Source organism: Numenius arquata, chromosome 2 (genome assembly GCF_964106895.1).
Source record: "Numenius arquata chromosome 2, bNumArq3.hap1.1, whole genome shotgun sequence".
Taxonomy (NCBI): Eukaryota; Metazoa; Chordata; class Aves; order Charadriiformes; family Scolopacidae; genus Numenius; species Numenius arquata.
The window spans coordinates 14533577-14552517 of NC_133577.1; the positions used below are offsets into that span (position 1 = coordinate 14533577).

Genomic DNA, 18941 nt, shown 5'->3' on the forward strand with positions numbered 1-18941 from the left:
ACATATAATTTGACATCTGGGTGGCCTACAACTTTAAATCCCTACAAACAATCCTTTCAGAAAGTCTTTGGATACATAGGCATGTATTATTAAGGACAAACAATTCTAAAGAGCATACAGGAAAATCAACCCAGGAAGAAGATTGTGATGAAGGGTTTGGGCTTTTTCTATACCTACTTCAAAGTACTGGAGATCTAGTATTGCATTTCTGTCAGTATGGGATCTCTCTTGGACACTCCAAGGCAGGAATTTACATGGACTGCTGTAACATGGTCTCGTACCTGTTTCCTCTAAAGTGGGCTCACGTTAGCAAGCAGCATACTGGAAATTCTATGTTGAAGTCTTCTGGGAAGTACTAGCAATAACATAGAGAGACCATGGCTGAAATTTACTATTTCGTACTTATTTTTATTATACAAAGCAGAAACTATCTCATTTTGAGATACAAAAAAAGAAAAACAAAGGTTTTAAAAAATTAAGTAACATTTACAAAAGCACTAATATCTCACCTAAGACTTTGAAAATATCATCCTCATATAAATATTAAGTATATCCACAGAAATGTCTCAGGGTTAATCCATGCTTTTGAAGCTAACCGTGGATTCCTATATGAAAGAGATAGGTTTGACTATATCCAAAGCCTAGTTTAGCTCATATCACATAAAAGAGAGAAGTGGGGAAAAAAACCCAATAGGTACATTTCTTTTATCTTCTCATCTCTGTCTCTGAATAAGTTAACATCATCCCTCTTGTTAAATCCCAGCTAAGTAAACCCTAACCTTAGATCTAATTCATCATCTCTATCAACAGACAACAGCCACGGAATGGCTACTGGTGAGCTCTAAATGCAAACTACAGAGAAACTCAAATCAAATGCAATTCTGCTGTAATATATGCTTATTTAATTGGCACTTGACATGTAATCCCATTTAACATGGATGGATGACATTTTAGGTTGGAGGGTAAACAAAACATGCTTGTTCATAGTTTTCTTGTATCATGTAATGCTTTTTTCATCCACATTGATTATAAATTCTCATCATAGGTGATAGACTGCAACTACAAATCAAACCATGAATGAACAGGGAATACAAATTTGTAGATACTGACATGTGCTGAGGTTCCAGACTTTAAAATTAGCAATGGATCCTATTACCAACCTTGATAATGTTGGCAACCTTGGGTTGATGTTGCCAGGTGGGACTGTCTTCATTGACAGTCAATGAGCAATATTTTGCTCAACTGTCAGCTTCAGTTAGACTTTGAAAGTATTTAAGCATTGATCATGAATGATTTGGGCATGTAAGGGAATCTACCTGAATTTTAATTCAGCAATTTGAATCCAAACCCAGCTAAACCTCTGATTACATCTAAACATTTATTTAAATACAGAGTCTTCCACCAGCTTGGGGTGTCAATAGCAACAGACTCATTAGTAACAGTCATTCTGAGCACCTTTGGCCATGGAAGTACCAGACAAATAAAACATTCTTCTGCCTGCTGTAAATGGCATGAAAAGTAAACCTTTTGCTGCTTAAATTACTATCTTCCTATTTGTCAACATGCCATTTGTGTTATCTTTACTTTAGGCTTTTGGACCACTATGAGTTTTCTCACTCAGACTACCCTCCCAAAAAAATCAGCACATGGTATGCTAGTGGTTTGAGTTCTGTCGTATCCATTTGGCAATGCTGACTTACTACCAGTTTTCTTAACGCAACATTTCCACTCATCGCAAATTGGCGTAAAACACTATCATGAGCAACACTGAAATCTACTATCTTTGCCAGATTTACAAGGCCCAAACCTGTCCTAGATAATTTAGGCTAGAACAACGCAGGGTTGCTAAATGAAAGAGAAAGAGAAATGCCTGTCATCATGCTGTTAGCAGTGCAACCTATGTCATCTGTGGTGGGTTAGCCTTGGTCAGCATCCAAATGCCCACCCAGCCACTTACCAACTCCCCCCTGCCCAACAGAACAGGGGTAGAAAATAGGATGAAAAATCTCATAGGTCAAAATAAAGACAGGGAGGTTGTTTAATAGTTACCATCACAGGGAAAACAGACTCAACATAGGGCCAAGTAATTCCATTTATTGCCAATTAAAATATATTTGGATAATGAGAAGACACAAATTAAAGCAATACTTTTCTCAGTAGTGGACTACTTCCCTTGATAATTTACAAGATCAACTCTGAGACAATACCTTGCCTTCATACTTGACAGGAGCCACCAGAGGCTATGGGTTGTTGCCTCTCTTCTGATTTCTTTGTCTATTCCCTGATCCCTAGCACGGTATCCCATTTTCTGGGCTTCCTTACCTTCTAATTACTGTCAGTCTCAGTATCCCAGCATCTGAGCAACCAGGCAGCAATCGATTCACCTGGCAGACACAGTCTTTCCACATATCTAAAGTTCACTCATGGACCAGGTGATTTCTGCCTATAGAGTGACTTCTGTTACCTCCTTCTCCTGTTTCCTTGCCAAACGACCAGCTTCCTGTTCAGACTCTTTCTCCTCCCTTACTAATTGATGCTATGGACCTGTCAACGTCTGCTTCCAGTTTTTCCTTTTTTGACTACTGGGGTGATTATTGTAGATAAGGTTTATGTCCCTGTTTTAACCATGGTGTCCTCAGATGTAGATGCCCTCCTTCCTCTGCTCTGATGGAGCTGAACAGAGTCACAGTCACAGTGCTAGGAGCTGATAGGTCTCATTTAGGTAGGCAGGTCACTCTTCTGTCAAGTTAATCCTCCCCAACAACCTGCCACCCAGGCATTGACCATGTCAGAACACATTTCTCTGTCACCTCAACAAGTTGTTTACTCTTACACCTGGATGAAATAAGGTTCCACATAGAAGAGAATCCAACCATATCTTCACTGTCAAATGCCTAAATTTCCAGGAGATGTCACCCTACCAACACTTAAAATTATAGTTCTACAACAGCTTATAGAGTGATATTCATGGAGACCATAAAATATTGGAAAGCGTATGGAAGTAAAGCAGAACATAGTCCATTACCAAGTGTTATATTGAAAACAGCATGTGAGCTAATATATCCCTTCCTTCCTAAAGTTCCTCATATGTTTACACAAACCATTGCGTGCAGGAGTTTGAGAGCTCATCAAATTGCAACAGAGCATTTTCATTTCCAACTATCTACCTAACATCTCTTCTCCAATGATCTCACAGTAACTCCTAAGATTGGGGATTTCGTTTGCATCTCTCATTTGCTTTGCCTTACCCGCACAGATGCTGGCAAGTCAGTTACATGCCTTGTCTTGATGCGTCATCCCATGAGATATACAGGAGACGCATCTATCTTACGAGATTCTCACAAAACCTAATTGATCCTTATTAAGTAATATAAAACCCAGAGGCCTGTATAAACATGATTAGACACATGATGTTGAGCATCTACATAGTCTCTTCACATCAAAACTAATTTCTGATAAAAGAGCTATCACCTGAGTTCCCTTAAGAGTACAGTTTATTTTCTTAGCATAATTTTTGCCTTTGGTTACTCCAATACTATTCCAATCACCGTTTTTATACAAAGCCATGATCAATTTTTGCCTTCTCCTTTCCCTTTGATTATAAGCCAATTTTTAAAGTTTTATCATCCTTCATAGTTTAATAAATCATCCTTTCATAGTTTAATAAATTTTCTCACCGAACTCTACACTACATTTGGACACACTATCAATTTCAGAACATCTGCCGTTCTCCCTCAGGTAAGAATGCAACCTCTTCTGTCCTGTCTTAATCCCAGTTTACCTCCAGATTCAGAAATAGGAATTCCCTTTCTTTTCACTAATACCACAGACTCCCACTTCCAGTAGCAAAGGAGACTGAACTTCTAGTTAGAGCTCCAATCTGAATTTGGGAACACTTGCTTATATATGGCACAAATAAGGTCATAACTCCATGCCTGAGAAGAGTCAGCCTATCCCAGAAAAGTCCCCAGTATCTGATGGCCTAGTCCTGGCTCAATGTAGGCCCCTAGAATTCCAAATGTATCATTCCTAGATTAAACTGAAGTCAAATTTAGTTCCCACCTCTCTTTCTGATACCTCAAATATAGTTAAACTAAACTGTGCCTGTCTGCTTTGATCAATAGCAGTGTTGAGGATAGAGCAGGAAGAGAGCTATTTAGCCAGGTGTCCCTTTGTAAAGGCTTCCTCTTTACAGTGAGTCAGAGCAGTGTATGGGGTTGATACAGTGTGGCTGATAATAAACCTGTGGGTAGATTAGAAGCTTTGTTTAGCTCATTATTGCAAAAAATCTTGATTTCACATTCACTCCCACTTCTCTCAATTAAAAGAATGTTCTTAAAAGGCTTTTGGTTTTTTGCTTAGCTGGGTACTTGAATAAAAAAGACTAAACAGCATGTCAGAGCAATGTTAATGTGTGCCTCAGTTCCTGTTTGTATATAGATGACCAAATTCATAGCACTGCAGTTTTGCTGTAACTTACTTGTGAATAAGTTTGCTAGATTTGCCATTTTTTAAAATCACTCAATTAGGACAATTCAAAGAAAATTTCTTTTCTTTTAGTTCTGCAAGCACATATAAAACATGTGCAAGCCCTATAACATTTTTTATTTCCACCAGCTGTTGGGTACAATCCACACTATGCAAAGCAATAGCCAGTCTGTTTTATAATTGGATCAGCCCACCCAACCCTAAAAAGGACTCAATACCAATTACCAGCATAAGAGTATGTGAAAGCCTATATGAAAAACACATGGTGATTTCCAAAGAAATTCCGTTATTAGCATTTAATAGGTGAGAAGTTCTGAAAAAAAGCTCAGAGCAACACTGTCGGGCGGATTCCGAGACAAACAATTGAACTAAATAGAGCAGCACAATGCTTGGTAAAGGCTTTTAGTCAAAATTTCAAGCTGAAATGTTCCATGCATCCATGGATCAAGAAAATGCCTAATAGGAAACTAAGGTTTGTACCACCAAAGTACCTAGTTTTGGTGCTTAATATAGGAGACTGATTTCCTTTGGCTCTCTGTATGACCAGCATCAAGAGGGAGCACCAAAATCAGGTGAACAATAGGCACCACTATAGAGAGACAACACCACCTGAAGAAAGCACTGGACAGCCTAAAGCTGCAAGGCATTTACAAAATGACCAGGGATGCTGTCACCAAGACTAATTTTATTATAGTTAGTTTCTTCTCTTCACTGAGAAAACATGCTTAAAACATGTCAGTCCTGAAACATTCATTATTTGTTTAAAATGATGCATATTGAAGGATGTAGTTGAAAACCACATGCACAAATCTAGAACATAATACCATTTTTAATATCACCTTACTCTGTGTTTCATTTCAACGATGATGGTTTTCCAAATGTGCTATGTCTTATCTACTCACACTCCTAGAGACAGTCTCTGCTCCAAATAGATTGCAATCAAAGACTGCAATAAAAATAAACAATGAAAGGAGGGCCACTGATTGCTTTCAGATGACTACTTAGGCCAGATTATCTATCTGACTTCTAGAAGTGATAATTGTGGATTTTAAGGAGCAATACAGTCAGGGAAAGACCGATATTATAGCACAGGGCTAAAGGAGAGCATCTCAGTCATGACAACGACGATTTTAGGGAAAGAAAGGGACAAAAATGAAATCTGATAGATTGGAATGACAACAGAATAAAAAGGCAACAGAAGATAAGTAGGTGTAGAGGCAACTGTTACAGGCCTTGAAGGAATGGTGTTTAAACAATAGATAAGAAAGAAACAGAGTAAATACAAGGATTAAAAAAGACATTCTCAATCTAGCAGAGAATACAGAAAATGTCAGTCCTAATCATTTGAACAAGATACATTGAAACAGAAAACCAGACATAAAGACATTGCAAAAATCAAGGTGAAAGTCAAAGAAGCCTCAAAATAAGAACTATCACAAAAATGGAAATGTGGATAGACTATATGTGATAGAACTAAAATGATCATATTTCAGTGAATATAGAATCATAGTATCATAGAATTGTCTAACCTGGAAGGGACCGTTCCAGACCATCAAGTCCAATAATCAAACTAACACTGACAAAAACCATCACTAAACCATGTTGCTAAGCACTACATCTACCCATCTTTTAAATACCTTCAGGGAGGCATAATAACATCTCATTTTGATTAAGACAGTCTTTGCCTATCCAGTACACATCTGCACTGTTACTCTGGTAATATTAAAAGACATATACATACTGACTTGGCCATCAGCAATTTTGATGTTTTAAAAAACGAACAAGTCTGCATAATATCAGTGCTCTGGCTTTAAACAGCAAAGATCAGAAAAAAGCATAGAACTGAGAATGCCAGGTTGTAATCATAAAACTGGAAAAAAGTTCAAGTAATCAAAACCATTCAATAATTTGCAGGTTAAAATTATCAGGATACATCCTTAGTGAAACACATACAATTTTGTCAGATGTCACACTCCCAGATCACATTCTGAAACCAGAATTCCTCACTCCCAACTTCGGTTCTAAAATCTGTGAATGAAACATTCCCCTAGAGTGTGCAAAAACACAAACACACTAATGTCATATATCCATATAAAACAGTTAGTAATTAACATTTACTTCAGCAAAAGTTAACAGCACCGATTAAGCTTGCATACATGTTCATATCCCCTTCCTGAGATTGGCTCTACCATCCTGCCACTTCTTTTCTTTGCATTAGATGAGTAAACACGAAAATTACAGGAAGCTCGAGTTGCACAGTTCTGAAATGAAAGGACTGCCTGCAGGACGAGGGGGAGGAGGACAGGCAGAGAAATCACACTCAAAGCCTTACCTTCCAATTAGCAGGAACTCCCCAAGCACTCCCAGGCGCCTCATGGCAATGAGGATCCCCCTCACCGTCATTCCCTCGCAGAAGCAAACCACCACTCTAGCCTTGGGTAATCTTTCTCGCAGCTTGCGGAGCAGGCGATCAAAGCTCTTTTCCCCAGCATTGCTGTAGATCTTATCAGAGTGAGCAATGCAGAGACCCTCCTGGGCAGCCAGCTCTTTGAAGGCTTCCATTCCACTTTCCCCATAATTTCCTGTTTAAAAAAAAAAAAAAAGAAAGATATTATAACATGCATGTAACCAATTAAGGGGCAGCCATGGTGGGAAAGAGATAGTTTTCCTCAAAAAAAAAAAAAATCAACTACCATTAGCAGAAGGAAGAGCAAAGGAGTTCCAAAGTGAATATATTTAGAGTTCAGTGGAGCAACAAGATACCCAATTATTAGTAGGTCTTAACTGACCTGGAGATTGCAAGTTTCTTTTCTTACATTGATTTACTGGTGGATATTAAAGGCAAACAAGGGATGGATATGTAGAAAAGGGAACAAGGACAGATCAGACAGTAAGGATAAAGTTTTATTAACATTTCTATGGCAAAAATCACAGTTCTGCTAATCCAGGAAAACAGTCACAGTAAAGAAAAAAGAAAATTTCATTCTAGCTGTTCTGTACCACAAGCAGTCCCTGCTCGGAAAAGTGAATGAAAGATGGATGTAAATTCAAAACACACTATGCTGGCAGCATTTTGAAAGCTACTTACACTAATCTGACTGACCAATGTTTGTAACATTTAAAATTTAGGCTCCATGTTTCTCTTGGAATAGGATATTTTCTGTCTGCAGGAACTTCAGAAATAGCTCTGCCTAATACAAAGATATTTTAACTTTGTGGTGGAGACAACATCAAAGCTGATACTCAAATTCCCTTTGTTTTTCTATTATACATTTTGGAAGCTAAGTCAACAGCTTTACAAAACTCAGACTGCCTTCAGCTATGGAGACAGGTAAAATCTCACTTTTCCTTTGCATATTTTATGCCTGTCACGAGCACAGGATTTATGATGAACATCAATCAGGCAAAAGGAGCAGATGGATTACAAAAAATTGTCTATTAACGGTAACAAGAAATGGTTCAGAGAGAGAAGCATGAATTTTAGGCTATCCACATTCATAAACTTTGCTTAATTTATTGAGGGAGCAACAGATATGCTGATCACTTCTAGACCCAGACCTTTTCAAGCCAGGAGTGACTGAAGAAGTCTACCTTCCCCCTTTGCAGCAATATTTTGAAATAGCAAATTGCAGTGAGGACTCAGCTTAACTTCCTCCACAAAAAAAAAAAAAATAAAAAAAATAATAAAAAAAAAGTCATAACAACTCCAAAGGTGTAGCCACCAGAGAGAAAAATCAGCAGCAGACAGTTCAGGCATTCTTTATAAATGAGTGCACAACAAAAATGAGTGCATTTTTCCAGAAACATGGATCATTTGCTGCAGATCAGACACACTATGCAGACACACTATGACAGTCGCAGTCATACTAGGGTGCAGCCAAACCTGCCAGGTCTAGTGTCAAACACAAAACTCGAGTCCCACAAGCCTTTTGCACTGCAATGCCCTAGTTTCTCACAAATTTGCAGCACAGCAGAATGGCCTCTTTTCGAACCTGTGACTCAACGCCAGATACAGCAAGCAGGTCAGTCTGCTTTTTTGTCTGTGAGCCAGACATACTCCAGAGCAGGAGCGGTGCCGTGGCCCTGCATGGCTGTGGGGAGGGGAGAAGAGAGGAAGAACACACCACCAAACAGCCCCCACTTTGGGCTCAGCACTGGAGCCCCATCCCGTGCCCCTGCACTTGCATAAGTGATGTAGCCTCATCACAAGCTGAGAAGGACACAGGTGGAGAAATTTCCATATATTTATAATGGAAACCTGCAGTCACCAAGGGATTTACCCCAGGACCTGGGCAGTTTGAGCTGTACTGCTTTTATGATTTGCCGCAAGTCCCAGACCGAAGCAGGACAGCCTCATTGCTCACTTGCCATTAGCAAGCACCTTATGCTTTGGAAGGAAATTAGGATATATTTCCCAATTCCACGTGAAACTTTGTGCAGCACAGACTCATTTGAAACCAGTAGGACTACTCTTAAGTCTTACGTAAGGTGAGCCAGGGGACTAAACTGAATCTTCTTAGATGTTTAGGCAATGCATATTAGAAAATAAAGGTAGTAGGTTTCCTATCTTAATATTAAGCTAGGATGGGATTTTCTCATACATCTGTACAGCACCAACTCTGCTGCGTGATTCAAGCTGATGATCTCAATAAATGAAAAATTAAATTGAATTATTTTTCCCAGCTTTAATTTTAATTGCATAACAATTACCTCAAACATAGCCACACTTATACTATCAGCCTACCAAAATACAGGCTAAGAGGAAGTAAGATTGTTGCCTATAAATCCAATAGGGGTGATTGGATTTGGTGAAGGAGCCAAGAAGGGGAAAAGCTAATTAAGATCAAGAATAATACTGACACAAGATCCAATAGGCATAAAAAAAAATGGCAGAAGTAATTTGAAGCTAAAAATGAAACCTTTCTAACCCTTATATGACAGAAGTAGTGGAACCACTTTCCAGCAGCAGCACAAAGAGAGAAATCTGGTGTTAGACTGGTGCTTGCTCAGCTCACAAAAGCATTGTATGATGTATATGTCTGCAACAGCCAGCACTGAGACTTGATGACCGGGAGGTCCTCTCAAAGTCTGCTTGCTCTGCTCCCAAAGAAAGACAGCATGCTGCACACCTTGCTCCTCCAGGGGAAAGGACCAGGGAGAAAATGAACACCTAACAGATGTTAGATACATTGTTCAATGCACTCGAATACAGGGGAAAGCACAATATAAGGGTATATATAGGATAGAAAACACTAATTCTGCACAACAGCCAAGAACATATCCATCTGTACCAGCTTGCTGGGTACATCCATTTCAATCCACACCCATGCAACAGCTGAGAGGGGAAATGTGTAATGAGAGAAATCTGCACAAGATGGGAGTCAGTGAAGAGATATAACAGGGCCATGGGCTGAGGATCACTTTTCCTTTGAAAGAGCCATTGAAGAAAAGATCCAATCTTATCTGCAACTGCTTTTTGTTACCAGAATCAGCTGTGAAAAGCCAAAGCATTTACTATTGTGAGGCTACAAACAACTGATTTTCATTCTGACCCATGCCCAAAACTAGGTGAGCCAGTAACATCCTTTGAGCCCCACAGTACCTTGCTAATTTTTAACACTTTTTTTATTTTAGCTCTGTTCAACTTGTACCCTATTTAGACCAGATATTTTCCTTATATGCTCCAAGGAGAATCTGTACAGCAGTGTAAAAGTAAACTCTAACCCTATCATAGCTGCAATTTTACTTAGAGGATTTTGATGACACTCTTCTCTCAGTGCCAGAGCTCTGCCACAGCTCTGCTTCACCACTGTAAAAATTCTAGATAAGGCCATTCCTGAGAGGGATCCACATATCTGCAGATACTGGTGAGAACTACAGGTGGTGAGAATTATTCTCACTCATTGTATTACATGCATCAAATATCATAACAAAAACATCAAGATGCTGTAGTAAAAATCAAAAAATGTTATCTTGATCATCAGAAGACAGACAAAAGAAGAAAGTACAAAAAATTTAGCCTCATAAATTGCTCCTGTGAGACAGTAAGTATTACATTTGTGCCACAGCTACGTTGGAAGTAACACTATTTGCTTGCATTAACACTTGAGCTGCATGGAGAGCAGAACCCATGAGCTCCATCTAAAAGGTTTATATTCTTTTTATTATAGCTGTTTGGCAAATTTACCCCCATTCTTTTTGTCAAGAGAACCATTTATTTTTCATTTATGAAATGGAGTGGAAATGTAGCCTTAGCAATCAGATGCTTATGAGAATCCTGGAGATTGTCTTCTTGATGGATGCACAGAGCGACTGTGTGGGTCTCCCCAAGCCACATGACAGAAAGTGCTGTGTTTTCAGGGGGGTTATAACCAAAACATTGTGTCCCACATAAATCAGTGTCTGATTTCATTCAAGCATAGGGATTATTTGTGGGGCAGCATAAGGAAATATGAACCATCCATATTTGTGCAGAGAACATCACCTTCAAATATAGGCTAGTACTTGCTTAAAAAAAAAAAAACTTAAAGAAAAAGAAAACCATAATGCTGAATAAGAAGACAGACTGTTCTCTCACTCTGCTTTTGGTGTCAATAGGAAATATCAACTACTTTTTCAGAGACCCCTTTAGAGACACACCTACAAAAACAACAAAAACCCACAGCAGAGGACTGTGCCTGGAAGAAGTTCCAATGCACTTAAATAACAACAGGCAAGGAACAAGAGATACTTCACCTGCCTGGGACACGAGTAATACCTTCAGGTGAGGTCACCTATTCCTTGCCATTAAGGGCTTATTTGCTGCATTTATTCCTCTATTCCATTGCAGCAGCAACCACAATGTAGATGAAAGGTGAAAACAAACAAAAACAAAAAAAAAAAGCATACACCCTGCAAACACACAGTGAAGGAAGTGCAACAATAAGACAACCAAAAAATCTAACTTCACCGTGGGGTACTACAGAGACAAGTGATATCGCAGGAAGGTCCCTCTTTTCACAAATAACAAGTGAAAAACTATTCTCTGTCCTCTTCTTTCCTCTCTCAACATTATGATCTGTTTGTTCACCTCTCCCAAGCTTGTAGATATAAAACTTTGCTGGAGGTATGAAATTTGTTTCATTGTTCAGTATTGATTCACTATAAAACAACTCTTTTCCTCAGCTAATTAACTGCTTTTTGGCAGAGAGAAAATAAGAGAACAAGAGCACTGCATGACATAACAGCAAGGCATAACACTCAAAAGCTTCTCTACTGCAAAGGCAGATTATTTGGGAAGAGCAGAACAAAGACATGATCTGATTATTTTCTTCCTCATATGTCGCAATAACTAATTTATAAAAACTGGTGATAATATTAACTATGACAGTAACTGTATAGTGGTCAAATATCAGTCTGGGATGACTGGAAGGTTTTGAATCACTGAACAGAAAAAAAAAAACACAGAAAAAAAAGGATAATAAGAGTGCCAATTTTCTCAGCTATAACATCTTGTGTTTTCCTATGCAACAAGGGCATCTTTGAATAGGGTCAGTTAATAAGAAAATTATTGAATTATCTCATTTTAATGTGTTTCTTACCAGTTAAACCATCATGTGCATACTCTTAGTCCATTGCAAACTAAAATTAAAAAGTTCAACCATCAGATTTAAACTAGTGTGTTAGTAACAGGTAGGAAACATACAAAATCTGCTAATGTGTCTCAGATGACAAGCAGACAATTTCTAAACTAATAATTCACCCACTTACATCTATTTGTCCACACCTTTGATTGGGAGAGTTTAAAATAGAAGACAAAGTCTACATTTATTCCCTAAATGTAGCAAACTGACACAAAATGAAAAGTTATAGAAATGGATCTACCCATGTGTGTTATTTTGGTATATCCCAAGCATAAATACAATACCCATAGAAAGCAGCTCTGTTGGCACACGGCTTCCAGGACCATTGAACTGACACTGTCCCTCCTCTGCCAGACTTCTCTGTCACTGTGGAAAGGGCAAAGATCAAACACTTCCTTCTTTCCTGAGAATATCTTTTTCAAGGCTAAAATCACACTGATGTCAGGAGAGGCTGCATTTTACTTGTTATCAGTTATTTCAAATAGGACTTGAGTTTCCTTTTTCAGTGAACCTTCTTCACTTTATGTCGACTTTGCCACCTAAAGCCCTTTACCACAGTCTCTTGTCAGAGTTCAGGTAGCTTTCTTAACATGATTTTTTTTCTTCACTGTGTATATCTCACCTCAGGTGTTTTTAAGGGACAACTTCAAGACAGGCAAGTTAGGCTACAAGAGCACTTTACAAACCCTAAAGGACTGGCCACTTTACAATAAGAAAAATTCTGCATGTACATGAACTCCAATTCTGATATCAGTCAGGACAAAACAGTGAAGAAAATGCCAAAAGAAAAACTTCGGTAGACCTAAAATCCCAGTCTAACAGCAAAGCTAAAAAGGAAAACTCTACCTCTTATTTTATTCTAAGTAGTTTGCAGATAAAAAAACCCTTCCAATGTTGACCCCTAAGGACAGTTTAACACAGGTTGAAGTCACAGATACTCACTGCAGGTTATTTTTCTTTGGCAGGGCTAGAGAAATTTTGTGTTGGGTGGAGACCTCACCGTCCTTTAGTTATGGAGAGGGCAACTCACTACTAGAAACTGAATTAGCAGTGTATACACTCTGCATTCTTTTAAATTATTTTAGCAAAGTTTTCTGCATTCACCACAGATTTCAAAGCAACTGCACTTTAGCCTGACAAAAGCCAGAAGGATATATTAAATGAATTAATGGAGTCATCTCTGGTATACTACAGACCTCTGCCATCAGTGCTGACAGCCTATTTTCTTCAGAACTTAAGACCCTTCTAGAAATGAAGAAAGTGAGCTGTTGAGACCAAATTAGTCTCTTCATTTTCTAAAGTCAAGTAAAACTGAGGACAAGGGAGAGAAGAAAAACAGAAGACGAAAGGGAGGAGTTAGAGAATTTCTATAGCCATAAAACAATACAGTATTCCTATCACCATCCAAGTTTTCAGAGATGTATCTATAGATCAAATAAGAAAATCTGCATGATTTTAGAAAATGCTACTTATCTCATTCATTACAAAGTATGCACATTCTGCCAACAGCTCACCATAGTGATGTATTGTCTCAGTAAAGAAGACCCAAACATAAGTAAAACTCTGCTACTACATGCAGTGGTTACATTTAAGTTTTCATCCGGAATGAAGCAGGTGCATCATCTTGAAAAACTAATTGATATTCTTGTCAGAAATACAAGCACAGGTGAAGTCAGTCCTGAAGTAATGAGCTAATTAGTGTTAAATTGCACTTCCCTCATAAGAGAAATACCAAAACATGGTCTTACGCCAATATTTTTTTCCTAAATGTATTCAAAGACTACTCCCAATGCTTGTTTATTATGTGTCCAACAACGAGCTTTAGAGATTTGTTTATATTCTAATGGAACTATATCCGCTCCAACCTTGGCTGATAGATAGTACTTGTAAAAAATTTACTTGCTGAACTTAGTCTTTCTGTTCATGACTTGTCATAAACAAGTAAGTAGCTTCCAGTTTTCTTCAAAATGTACTAAAAATAATGTACTGATGCCTAACGTTACCTGTTTGTTAGTTCTGCTGATGAGCGTTGTTTGAACAATGGGTCACAGGTGTTTTCTGTTTCTTGATGAGATTAGAGAAAGTAATATAAGACTAGTTTCAACGCTCTCCGATGAATAATCTCTACTGGTTTTTTGAAGCTTGCTTTGAATATTGTAGTTAGTAAAATCATTTACAAAAATAGTTATAGAAAGAATACCCGAAAGGGTCATTGAAGTAGAAGAACAATATTTTCTTTTCTTTTTTTTAATACAAGCAGACATTTCAAAAAGAAGGAATGAACTAAATGCTCAGTTCTGCCTCATGTTTCAGCAATTATGCATTTAGTTTAGCCCACGTCAAGCACAAGATTTAAAACCTTGATGCCAACCTCGAGCAACCAAAGATCACATGCAAGAATACCGTACTATGAATGAAGGTGTGAACATAATGGATTGAATGGAAAATTAGAAGCCTATTTCTACTGTTTATCTGTTTTCAGAACCTGAGGGCACAGAGAGATCACAGTTTCTGACCTTTCCCCACAATTTTGAGAGTTAAAAATAGGTTAAAAAAATAAAAATAACTATCTGATACTCACAAAACATATGTTTTCATGGGCTGAGACTTTGAAAGCAAACACCATGAGATACTCCATGAAGAGTCAGCAAGACTATAAGCACTTTCCAATAACCTACATTATCAATGGCTTTAGGAGGTAGCTAGAAACTATGTTACAAATGAGACTATTTTTTGTGTATTTTCTACTCATTTTCTCATTAAAGAAAAGTCAGTGCTTGCAACTATTCCCACTGCAGTCCTTGATTTCAGTGGCTACACTATCAGATATTTATTAATTCTTAAGATGGCCAAATGAACTATTAAATTTTATTTCTTTGTCTGTTAATGTGCATCATTGAAATAAACATCCAAAATGCTACTAACCTGAACTATAACCCCAGAGCTGAATGTTCATGGCCTTTAGGGCAATATTGCGTATAAATGATTTTTAGACACTAATACTTTCTATTTATGTGAGCCACAGATCTCGACATGAATTATATCAGGCTTGGAATAACATCTAAGTAACAAGTCTTAGTCTTCTTTCTAAAAAACTATACCTAATCATGGCTTATCCATCACCAGAGAAGCTGTTCATCGGAATAAAATAATATTCTGGCCTCTGTTGCAAATGAGAACATAGACTTTTTGATGTATGCTTTACCAAATCCCTGGATATTGTAATCTTCTTATTCAGAAGAAAATTAATGTGATTTTAGAAAGAATTGTGTTTTAATGTAAACACATTTAAGACAGCAGCTGCTTTGCCTTATATGTCCGTTATAGAATTTGACGAAAACAAATATCATTTCCTAATATTATCTGAACTGTCTGCCCTCACTCACTGCCTACTTTTGATTTTGACTATTATGACCAATCATCTGTAATCAATTTTATCAGTATAGCTAGAAGAAACCCAGAATAATATATTAAACAATTCTCCCTCTTGGATTGATATAAGAAGCAAGACAGAAAGTCATAAAGGTTTAGATGCTGAGTCTGAAAGCTAGAGATAAGAAGTAAAAAGATATTTTTAACAATTTAAGAACAAGGCCTAGGAAAAGAGAACTGGAACGCGTAAGCAAAAACAAAATGTATCTAAACAGAAGTGTTTCATTTTTACAGAATCAACACTTTCAAGAAGATTTAATTTAACTTTATAAATATTTTTTCAGTAACACCCCCCCTCCAAAAACCATTTAGTCAAAATATTTCCAATCACCCCTAAGCTGAAGTCCCAGTTCTGCAAACACTGTCGCAGATGGTGACTTGAATACTCACCGCGATGCTTTAAAAAACTTACAGCAGAGAAATTAAATACACAGAACAAGTGTCTGTAGGATTTAAGACTGACAGAAACCAATTTTAAAAAATCAAAACCTAATTTTGAATGGTTCTCCCAATGATGAAATGGAGGCGAGATAATCATGCTGGCATTTCCAATTGAGTTCATAACCTCGAGGATTAACTTAATATAAATGTTTGAATTACACAATGTTAAAAGGGGTATCTGGTGCTGATTGCTGAAACATTTGAAATACCTTTCCCCACGGGCTACTGTAGTATCTGCAGATGAAAAGGTGACTTAATGCTGAGAATCCAGGCAGAGCTAGTACAGGAAATGAATGTCAAAGCTGGATTACTACAAGCAAAGAACAAATTATTAGTTTACTTTGCATAGCTCCCACAGAGGTATTATAAGAGAGTGAACTGTAGAAGGGCAGACTTGAGAGATAGAAAAAACTGGCTAAATGCAAGTAGGGCAAAGTGATAAGCCTGGAAACATGAGATATTGCAGAGCACTTAAAAGCACTGCTTGTTAATTAAGAGTAAAATTAACAGTTCATCTTCTCTTCTCTGAATTGCCATTAAACTACAGAAGCACAAACTGGGACTGAGCACAGATATTGAGTTAGCTAAGTCCTAAAAGAGCAAAACTGTCACAAATCTGACAATAAACTCTTGCACTGACTCTTAACACACTTTTCACTTTCACATCAGAAATCCCTACCTTCCCTCCCCCTGTACCTCTCTCGCAAGTTTCCCTAGCTGTTAAGGAAAGGTTTTGACAAAGAGTGACCGAAGGCAACCTGGAAAAAATAGTGAAATGACGCAGCAGTCATCTGACCTTGGCAGCTGGGAGCCACCGACTCCATCCACCAGCACGTTGCATGCTGACAGAGAAGCCCAGTGGATGTGCATCCACAGGGCTCTGTCAGGCTGTGGTCTGACCTCCTGAGTCCTCTGGCACCTGTGCCTGTGCCAGGAGCGCTCCCTCAACACCTCTCGTGCCCTCTGGGCTGAACTGGGGAGACCCTGGGGGAGAGAGGCCCTCCCAGCCCTCCTGAGGCAGTTCTTCATGCCTCGTGCATCCCTGGGCAGATCTATGCAACACTGCTGTGCAAACCCGTGAAACAGCTCATTGGAGGGAGAAAAGAAGGACCCTTTTCTGGGTTAAGAAACAGAAGAAAGGATAATTCTTGGAGAAAGACAAAAAGATTGTTTGGTTTTTTTTCTCCCAGACATTGCAGTTTTGCTTTCTCCATACCCCCAGCCCCGTGGCTTACAGGCAACTCCTGAGGAGCGACATCTGGGTGCTCACAGGTTGTATAGTCATCCAGAAGGTCCCAGCAGCCTCCTGTCCCCAGCTGGAAACAATCTAAACCCCAGCACGTCATCCCAGTATGGCTTCAGCTGCTCAGCCCTCAAGTAAATGCTCCTGGAAGGGTGTGCTGGGGGAAGGGAACAACTTGCTGCTGAAGGCCCTGCAAGCACCAGGGAAGACAGGGACAGCCTTGCTTGCTCCCACCACCTTGTCTCTTCCCAAGCTGCACCTGTGAGGGACGCAGCACGTGGAGAAACGAGGCCCCAGTGAGGCAGGCAGGCTGTGAGGGCAGCGGCGGCAGGCCCCGGAGGCAGGGTGCGGGCCCCAGCTGCCGGAGGTGGCTGTTGTCAGGGCAGGCGTCTCTGCCAGGCCGTGTCCAGTTTATCGACATGGGAACTCGGGTCGGGAGGAGAAGGGAGAGAGAGGAGGGCAGGTGACACCGGGTGGCAGATGGGAAGTGGGAGGAGAGAGGCCAAGGCCACGCATATATCGAGCACATCCAAATACAGCAGCTACTGAGGGCAAGACAGCTATGCCTGATCCACTCGGCTGCGTACAGGCTCTCCAGGAACATTGTCATTAACCGCTGTCAAAGCAGGCTGTGAGATGGCAGAGTGCGAGGCAGATTTGGGTGGCCTACCAGCCTCGTTTTGGCACTTTGCTGGCAGTGCAGGAGCAAGGCTTTCGTCAACACAGCTGGGTCTGATCCCACAGCTGTGGGAGCCAGGAAGAATCCATCTGCAGCTCTGCAGATGTGATCTCCTTAGTGAAAACACTACAGGGGACTCCTCAGCCAGTCTGTGTGGTTGCTCCAGCGCTGTGAGACAGTGCAGACCCCACCTGCCAGGGTTTTTGATGAGGATCTCCATCAAGGGTGTAGAGGAGCAATGGGGCTTTTCAGGGTGTTCTGCATTTCTGCCTTGGCTGAATCAATAACTAACTAGATGAATGCCTCTTGATCTTGTGACAGCCAATGTAGTAGATCTGATCTGTGCACTAAAACACTCCATATATTTCTCTCCAGCAAAAAGAAGATCTACTTTTGACAGAGGGAGTACAGCAGTTCAACAGATGTACTTCTAGAACTGGGAGTGTTAGAAAATCAGTCCCTGAAGTCCTCACCAGGCACCATGAGAGTATGATCCAAAAGCACAAGACACTAAAAATTCCATTTTGGCATTGTATAACCTAGCATCACTAATGTGCCTCTGGTATGAAATAACATAATGTTCTGTGACAGGATGTAAGCAACATATAGTGAGAAGATACTGAATCTTTCAGACGTGTAGAATGTTTTCAAGCCAGATATCATCTGCTTCTTGTATCTAATCCAAATACAATTGACTGAATTGGTGCTGATACCAAAACAAATATGACATCCAAAAATAAACAAATTTTCTGTTTCTAATTATATTAGTTTAATTTCTTAATTCTTTCTTTTTTTTTTTCTTTTTTTTTTGCCTCCTGTAGGCCCCCTTTAAGTATTGAAAGGCCACTATAAGGTCTCTCTGGAGCCTTCTCTTCTCCGGGCTGAACAAAGCCAACTCTCTCAGCCTGTCTTCATAGCAGAGGTTCTCCAGCCCTCTGATCATCTTCGTGGACCTCTGCTGGACTCATTCCAATAGGTCCATGTCCTTCTTATGCTGAGGACTCCAGAGCTGGACACAGCACTGCAGACAGGGTCT

At 39.3% G+C, this 18941-nt stretch overlaps 1 protein-coding gene across 3 annotated transcripts in view; it reads right to left on the minus strand.

The window, feature by feature from the left end:
• The window catches only part of GRM1 (glutamate metabotropic receptor 1), a 179611-nt gene that overhangs the window by 135666 nt on the left and 25004 nt on the right, over positions 1–18941 (minus strand). For all 3 annotated transcript variants that reach the window (XM_074144510.1, XM_074144512.1, XM_074144511.1), the window contains exon 2: positions 6821–7070. In XM_074144510.1, coding sequence (XP_074000611.1) covers positions 6821–7070 — 250 coding nt within the window. The remainder of the gene's footprint in view (positions 1–6820; positions 7071–18941) is intronic.